Here is a 9022-nt window from a genome sequence, read left to right as displayed (position 1 = left end):
TATTATGTGTTATAACCTATCACAATATACCTCAACTGTGTTTTGCTGTGTGATGCTAAATCATAGTTCCAGTATGGCACTTTAATATACTTATGAGAGTTTTTTTCTAATATTAGATGATATTAGGGTTTTTTTTCTGTTAAAGTGTTTTGCACACACTCTGCCATTTTACAGGGTGAAACTCATAGTTTTGCTTTCATATCACACACACTGTGCAGGAACCAACACTTTATTTTCAGCTTTGGTGGCTAGTTGAGATTCTTGCACTCCTGCTTAGTTGACATATGGTTTCCAATGAGTCAATACATTTATTACTGTGTCTTTTAGTTCTTTAGTTCACCAAGTAAATCCTCAAATAGAGCGTTTGACCTCTGACCTTCTGCAAATGGCTGCAGGGCATCTGGACAACCCATTTATTGACCATTTATTAACATTTACAGCTACAGACAGGATGGATTACTGAAAAAAACTCTTCATCAATGATTAATTGACATTTATATTTGATTAAAAATGCCAAACACACTTTTGCTGAAGCTTATAAGAGAAAAAGGAACTCATGACCCTTTATTCATGACTTGATTAGCATGTATAACTGTAGAATTGATAGCTGATAACATTAATGACTCATTGACCCAAAAGCTGCTCTTATCAATGGCTTACATATGATCTCTAAAGCATGAATGAATAATTTACTCTCCATGGCAGACGCCATTAGTTACAGTTATAAATCCTTCATACAGAAAGTGGTATCATCCAGGATTACACACACTGTAACTCAAAAGACTCACTGCAGAAAAATGTTAGCATTTTGTTGGGGTTTTGTACAGAAATACCTTCAATGAATTTATGAGGTCTGTTACAATCATCTTTTTATTATATTAATGAATGTTGAATAAATGCAGCCTCACAAGCTGTAAATCAATAACATGTACTGGATCAATTCCGTGTCAGTCTTGTTGGTTGTTTCTTAGTAGATAGTCAGCCTGAAAAACAAAACAGAAACAGCTGCTGTAAAAATTCACTCATATTTATCATTTAAAGATATACTATGCAGGATTATCTTTAAACACACATATAAGTATGTCTGCTGTGTCAATACCAAAAACTCAACGGGGTCGTCTGGTTTGATCTTGCAGCACTCCAGCATGGCCTCAGTGAGCGAGGGCATCACATACTTCATCAGGTAGTTCCTCAGAGGAAGACCGTGAGCTTCCAGCAGCTCGTGCTCCTGTCGCTTCACCTCCGACAAATTCTTCTGCTAATAAATAAATAATAAAATAATTAAACTGTTAGTATTTACAGTTACTTCACATTAACCCAATGTGGCATGGTTATTTATGACTACCATCTGTGAACACAGCACTTACCCACTCCTCGTACTGAGCAGCCATCTCAGCCAGTGCAGCTTCCTTCCTGCATTTCCTCTCCACAGCCTCTGCAGCCACTCTCTGCTTCCTCTCTTCTTCTCTCTTTCTGTCCTCCTCCTCCTGCTCCTCTGGACTCAGACCGTAGTTCCTGGGAGCCCCCACAGTCTCTGTGATCTTCTTCATGACATGTGTGTACTCTGAGTCACCTGTAGTGACCTCTGGAGAGGAACAAGTCATACAGAAGAAACAGAACCATTGTAAAGTGGACTGGAAACTTATACAAGGCTGTCTACAGAACATTATGTTGGTTACCATGTGTTTATTCTCTTTATTAACAGGTATGCTATGCAGGATTTTCCTAAAAAAAAGTAAAGATTCAACCCAAAGTAATTCCTCTAAATCATCACTCTGCCCTCTGCCTGTGTTGTCTTATTTTCTTCTTATTTTGCGGTGTTCTGGAAGTTCCTGAGCATTACGGGAAGGTCGCACTCCATCTTTGGTCTCCCAGTTGTGGCGGAGGGAGTACAGCTGTCCAGATAAGGGTGCCTGGCTGGCTCTGTTGCCATAGCTTCCAAGGTTAAGGGGAGGGAGACTGCCTTATGTTCGAGGCTCAACAGACCAGAGTCTCTTTTTAGATATGTGCATTTTGTAAGAGACAGTCGTGGTGATTTAGAGCGAGCCAGGCCAGCACGCTTGTTGTTTAAAGTCAGTAACCAATTGAAGATCCACAAAACCATAGATTGTTACAGAATAACCTTATTTAGGAAGGTGGAGTGACTCACAAAGGAATACTTTTTGGGTTAAATGCAAGGACACCCTCAGAATCTCTGGATGGCACACACTTGTTAAACTGCAACTGACAATTCCTGCATAGTATACCTTTGAAGGAACAGGTCGACAGTTTGTGAAAGTTGCTTAATCGTTTTCTTTCAGATGAGAAGCCATTCTCACATCAGTGTGGTAAAAATGGAGCTGGAGCCAGCAGCTGGTTAGCTTAGCTTAGCATGAAGACTGGAAACAACTAGCCTCGCTTTGTCTTAAGATAACAAAATCCATCTACTAGCCCCGGTAAAGCTCACTGATTAACATGTTACAGCTTGTTTCTTTAATACATTTAAAACTGAAGTGTCAAAAGGACACTTCCCTGTTTTACTGGGATGAGCAGAGCTTTAGAGCTTTTTACTGCATGAATGTAAGACAGGTATCTATCTCCTGATCTAACCTATCCTCAAGACAGCAAATAAGTGTGTTTCCAAATATGTTAAATGTTTTCTTTAAACAGAACTGTTTTTAAACTAAGAAGTAGCATGCTCTTTGGAATGTGAAGCACTGGGGTTTACAGGAAGTGTAATCTTCATTTCATTAAACTCTTGAGCTCGAAGAAGACAACAAATAGTCTACGACATGGTGGAATCTATCATAGTCACATCTCCTAAAATACAGCTCAGACAAATTGGCACAAAACTCACTTCTTACAGTTTCATTTTTCTACATGTGAGATCATTTTAAATATTCTGTTTATGGTCTAGTATGAGCTGTGTGTCTGTGAGGACAGTACCAATGTGCTCTGGGTGAATCTCAAGCTCATCAAAGAAGTCCAGCAGCGTTTCCTCAGCAGCACCGAGCTCTCTGTATCTCATCAGGCGAGGGACAAACTCCTCCTGGGTGTAGCGCATCTTCTCTGCCACACCCTGCGGAAGCTCCTGTACTCGCTTTGTCAGAAAATCATCTGTGGCATCGAGGGCAAAAACATGCTCTGCAAAACACAAAGCAAGTACAATAAGAATGTTTTAGGTAGATGTGGGTTATTTTACATTTGATTGCCAGTATCATTTCCACTGCCTGCTCTGCTGTAAGAACTGAATGGCCTGTGTTCTCCCTTTGTGGTAAATTAAAGTACATCAACAACCTGGAGTGATATCCTTTTTGTACACAGGTGTTTTTGGCATCGAATCCTGGTTCTCTGTGTCCTCATCTGAATAAGAAAAACATCACATCCACATCAGTGTAACAGATATTTAAACAATAATTAGTGAATGAATGAATGGAATAATCCTTACCAGAGAAAATCAGCTTTGCCTGCTCGTAGGTTTTAGGGAAGCCATCGAGAACAAATCCCTGGTTCCTACATGGCTTTGAATTCAGCTTTTCTTGCAAAATGTCAAGAACTAGATGGTCAGCCAGTCGACCTGATGGACAAGAACAGGCATTTCAACCTAAAATGAGTCACTAACAGCCTCTCTATGCAACAACAACCCATCAGTAATCCAACTGCAGAGAAACCAACCACTACTACTAACTCTGTTTTATTCTACTTTTGAGAGATGTAGAGGTGATTTGTCACAGTAAAAAGTGCTGCTTTTCTCTGTTACTGTCATTTCCCAGCTGCAATGATGGCGTGGAGGCGCTAAGATGCAGAAGCATTTAGAGCAGACTATTTTTTTTTTCAGATGGGGGGCTTAAAAAACAGGCACTAAAACGTAGCGTCTTAGACAGAGGGTGTATACAGGTGTTCCAGCAAAGACAGTATGAGGAAGATTAAGACTTTTTTTTTTTTACATTAAAGCAGGTAAACATGTCCTAGTTGAAACCCAAAATACCAGTATGAACCTGAAATTGAGCATAATCAGATTGTATTAAGGGCCACAGTTAAAACACCATTTGCTTCAGACCTGTTTCTGGACACGTTATGATGTAATAACATGTCTCTTTCTCACTTTTAATATCTAATTACATTGTGTCCTGTGTCCAGTTTAAGTGTTCAAGTTTGTAGTCAAACATCCAAACCACACCATTGAATATCAGCATGTGATTCTTTTTTTAGGGCTGTGGTTCTGTAACCAACCTGCATTAGCTTCCATGCTTTTGTTAAAGCTTTCCAGTTGTTTCTTTGCAGCAGCCATGATGTCTTCACTGACACTTTCAGGGTCAGCTTCATTCACTATCTCCTTCTGTAGCAGAAAGATGAACATGAACAATCTCAAGATGCAGAGAAGACCTTCCACAAGAGGGTGGTATGGTACGTTTCCTTTAGGTACACGACAGCAGTGAGAAAAAGATGATATAGTTCTACAATCCTTTTAACCCACTCACCAGGTGTGCCATCTTTTCCTCAATGATCTCTTTGATCTTGATGTGGTTTATTTGGTAATGACTGCAGAGCCTCTCTGCAACGGTGCTTTTACCCACAGCTGGAGGTCCAGCCAGGCAGATTCTAATTGGCTGAGGACATCAGTGGAAAATAAAGGAAATCATGGCATCAAAATAGCTTTTACGATCCAAATACCCCATTAAGGTGTCTGTATTGTTGTGGATGACTTTACTGTCATGTTGAATCCAGACATACTGTCGACCAGAGTAACAGGAATGATATGTAAATATGTTTAAATCTTTCCTGCTCTGTATATAACACTCACAAGTAGCTGCCTGGTGTCTTTGTATTCCTCCACAATGCTCGCCATGTTTTCAATCATTCCAGCTTCAGACGTCCAGCAGAGACTGAAGGAGTCTTTTATGATAAAAGTATCCAGGAGGAGGTTGATATTTAGGTAATCCAACTCCTCTGGCTGAAAATGAGAGAGAAAACATCAAGGGTTATCAGCACAGTATGTTGTAGATTAAATATTTACTGGTAGAATATGCACCCGTGTGATCCTGTATCTAGAGCTGCAAAGCTAGAAACAAGTCAGATATGAATTCCTGTGTGTGTTGTTTTATTTGCCCAGGTGTAAAATGTATATTTGTGACCGTGACCAGCTCTCACTAAAAACTAAATAGAAAAACTTTTAGTCTTGAGCCTGAGCTGTCATTCTAGATACAAAAAAATCTAGCCCTGATTCAATTGCATTGATAATACTGTACTTTTTTCAGTGTCTCTGGGTTGAATTCTCACTCATGGAGACAGTCATTATTACTCAATATTAACTGGATATATGTTAATAAATCAGAAATGGGAAAAGACTGGATTATAATTTATTTAAATTTTGAAGAAAAATACAGACTGTACCTTAAAAGCCTTCATGGCGATGGCTTCTTGCTCTGGTACTTTGTTAATTTGTCCTGGCCCAAGTGTATTGCTTATCATCTGTAGGGTTAAGAGTTAGAGAATAAACATAATTTTGAATCATTTTTAGCACACGTAATCCACAGCAGAGAGTTCTCAATAAAGTAATCAGGAACATATGGAGGATGAGAGAACGTATTGCTGCATTCGTGTTTATAACGAGGTTACCTTCACAATATCCTCCAAAGTGTTCTTGGAGTCATCGACAGCAAGAATGTACTTTGACTTTGGCTTGAGTTCAATGATGTTTTGGATCACTCTGTAAAAGAAAAACAGGTCAGCCCTGAAGTAATAATCTAAAAATAACAAGTGATGGTATATATGTAGGAGTCCAGTAAATAAAATCACCCTCCAAGGTCATATACATGAATCATAGGGATGTGATTTTTGCCCTGTCCAAAGAGAGGAACCTTTGGAAACTGCATCAACCAGGACACCTGTGCAGAAATACAAAGACATTTCACAGGAGATGATATTTAAATTTAGGCTATTGGTATATACACAAACATACAATATACTGAGTTATTATCACATTAATATCTACCTTGAAAAAGTAGTGAAAGAGGTTTTCTCCCTGTCCGTACTGAAGACCAGAGGCTACAACATAACCAGAGAGCTTGGACTTTTTCTGTAAAATTGTCAAATCAAACAGAACACAAAAGGTTTAAATGCATTTTCTATCTTTTAAAGTTAATTTCATTTATTTCGTACTGTTGTTGGGACTGAACAGAAAGTCAGATGGTGTAAAATGGTCCTTTTTTGAGCATGTTGAACTATTCATCCCAGTAATGTACTTACACCTCTACCCAGTTTCAGCACAAGTTTCTCCAGATTGTTGTGGCTTCTGAATTTAGGATGCGGCCTTCTTCGTCTGAACTCTTCCTCTGTTAGCAGAACATCTGTTTCTTCCTGAAGAGAGACATTATAACCACATTGGCTGTGTTATATCCACCAGACAAGTTTGCCTACATTTTCCTACAGGCTCACCGGATTCTGCGGCTTGGTCATAGCCCATGTCATCACGCTGGAGACTAAGATGAACATTTTCCGAGACTTGAAGTTCTCCATCTCGGCATGAAGGGCTGTTTGGAGAGAACGAAGGAAAAAAGTACAAGGAGGCAGCAATACGCTTACATGTTAGGTTACTGAGGACAATGGCAAGAGACAAAAGTACACCACCATTAAAGTATAGCTTAATTACTCTCCTACCTGTGATCGCCCATGTTGCATCTTCAACCTGCTGTTGTGAAGGACTCTCTGAGATGTTGTACACTACTACATCACACTCCCGCAGGCGCTCAAGAAGCTCATCTCGAGTTGGGGACTACCAAAAGAGATAGGGAGGGATAGAGATATGTTCTCAATTACACATGGTCTGTAATTTGTATTTTCCAGAGATATACATCCTGAACATAAAGCTGTTACAGTCCCTGTATGCAGTGGTGGTAGGTAAAAGTAGCAATTCCACAATATAAAATACTCAGTTACAGTAAGAGTACTTAAGTATTATTGGCTAAGTGTACTTAAAGGTCCAGTGTGTAGGATTTAGGGGCATCTATTGGTAGAAATGTTGTTTAATATTCATAACTATGTTTTCATGAGTGTAAAATCACTTGAAATAAGAATCCTTATGCTTTCTCGTTACTACTACTTTTCGTTATGCTATACTGAGACATGTATAGGTGCAGACACACTCCATATGTAGCATACATGACACGCAAATATGGTGCAGGTGATGAGCAGCAGGTGTGTGATGGGGTAAGCAAACAGTTTTTTGACGGTGTTAAATGTGGCACCTACCTGTCATGGACTCCTGACTACCTGAGATGAAGTATGGATATACAATGTTTTACCTGTGTGAAGGTGAGCGCGTGTGAAAATAAATGGGTCACTGCACTCTAAGAAACCTGACAAATGGGACATTGGTTTATTGTTGTTGCCCAGAACACAATCTTATATAACCTCTGGATTGTTGTTACTGATGCATTAATCTGTAGCAGTGTTTTATTGGGGTACTGTGTCAACACGAGAGGCCCATTTTAACTTTGGGGTATTTTAATTTACAGTAGTGGATCATATTGTAAAATATATTAATTGTAGAGTAACTAGTAACTGCAGAGGAGCTAGTTGTTACAGCATTTGCTCTTGAAATGAAGTGGAGTAGTGATGTACAGTGGCATAAAATGGTGATAGTAAGTAAGTAAGTAAAGTGCAAGTATCTCAAAATTGTTCTTCACAGTGCTTGAGTAGATGCACTCAGTTACTTTCCACCACCTGTGTGTATTGACAGTAAAGCCTGGAATTAATATGCACCACATTTCTGTCGACAGTAAAAAATGACAGTTAGCCTATACCTCTTATGTAAAGCCTGACTCACCGTGTACTGCTCAAACAGAGAGCTTTCCTCTTCTTCTTTGGTGGAGGGAGACACAGTTCCCACTATCTGGAAAGCAGGTTCACCTTTTGAGGAGATCTGCTCTTCTTCGGCTTCTTCAGAACCATTTCCGGCTACGCATGATGTCGATAAAAACTGTGAAGATGGTCAGAAAATATACTTTAAAACTAGCCATTTTACATTTAAAAATACATGTAATATTGGCTACTTAATTATGCTAACGTTAGCTACCTTCGCGATGTGTTTGGAGGAATACCTGTCGACGTCGTTGATGAAAATACGCTTGGGACGAGCTGATTGTTTTTTGTCTTCCATTTTATAAAGAAGAGGATTTGCGGTTACAAGTAAGCTTTTATAGTAGTGACTACCTTTATTACTACAAGAACTGTGTTAAAGCCCTTACTAGATAGTAACTTTAGTCTAGATTTGTGAGGATAACTGTTACGTTTGGGTCCGTTGCTACGGACTCATTCCGGTTGCTATGGCTCAGCCAATGCAGTGCCTCGCTGAGAATACAGAGGTTGACGCGTTACTTCCGGTTACTCACGTAAGCTGTCCACTGATCAGTTACACTTCCTGTCTCTTTATTAATGTCAAAATGATACTCAAAATGGCGTTTCAAAGCCTTCAAACACTACCAGGATAAAATTTAGGGGGTAAAAAAAAAATCAAACCCTTTATTCATTTATTAGTTTGTTGGTTTATTTCTCATTCATCCACACTAATGACTTGCAGAGTTAAAGTTCATCAAAGTCAGTATTAATTATTGTAGCCTATGTACTTCTACTTGAGTTAAAGTAGCAGTAGCTTACCACTGTGTAAAATATTCTTACAAGTAGAAATTCTGCATTCAAAATCTTACTTACAGTATTACAGGACAAGAGTATTGGCATCAGTAATAAGCATCGATAGATTGATGTGCAGATCACTTCAACATTTTAGTGGTAAAGGGAGAGCTAATTTTAAGTATTTTATATAATACGGGGTAGTTTAACTTATAATAATATATTGTAATGCATTTGTTGATTATACTTTGTTTCATCAGTGCTGGGGAGTAACTATTAACATATAGGCCTATGTAATGTAGTTACATAATAAAATTACAAAATAAATGACATTGTAATCAGTTACATTTACCAAAAACAATATGTAATCCAGTTACAGTCAGGCAACTAATCAAAACATTGGTGATTACAA

The 9022-nt window shown here is 38.8% G+C and overlaps 1 protein-coding gene across 1 annotated transcript; it reads right to left on the bottom strand.

Moving 5' to 3' along the window:
* Positions 1-228: 228 nt before the first annotated feature.
* On the bottom strand, positions 229-8480 carry ak7a (adenylate kinase 7a). Its single transcript, XM_049589378.1, has 18 exons — positions 8057-8480; positions 7808-7960; positions 6640-6754; positions 6418-6512; positions 6229-6339; positions 5975-6058; positions 5779-5867; positions 5599-5689; positions 5374-5451; positions 4784-4933; positions 4461-4589; positions 4213-4318; positions 3428-3556; positions 3277-3342; positions 2926-3123; positions 1368-1585; positions 1100-1258; positions 229-983 (listed from the first exon to the last, which is right to left on the bottom strand). The coding sequence occupies exons 1-18, from the start codon at positions 8138-8140 to the stop codon at positions 948-950; spliced, it is 2091 nt and encodes a 696-aa protein (XP_049445335.1). The 5' UTR covers positions 8141-8480; the 3' UTR covers positions 229-947.
* Between the last annotated feature and the right edge of the window lie 542 nt (positions 8481-9022).

The sequence above is a fragment of the Epinephelus fuscoguttatus genome, linkage group LG11 (assembly GCF_011397635.1).
Source record: "Epinephelus fuscoguttatus linkage group LG11, E.fuscoguttatus.final_Chr_v1".
Taxonomy (NCBI): Eukaryota; Metazoa; Chordata; class Actinopteri; order Perciformes; family Serranidae; genus Epinephelus; species Epinephelus fuscoguttatus.
The sequence above is the reverse complement of the archived record's forward strand: the minus strand, read 5'-3'. Positions and strand labels throughout refer to the sequence as shown.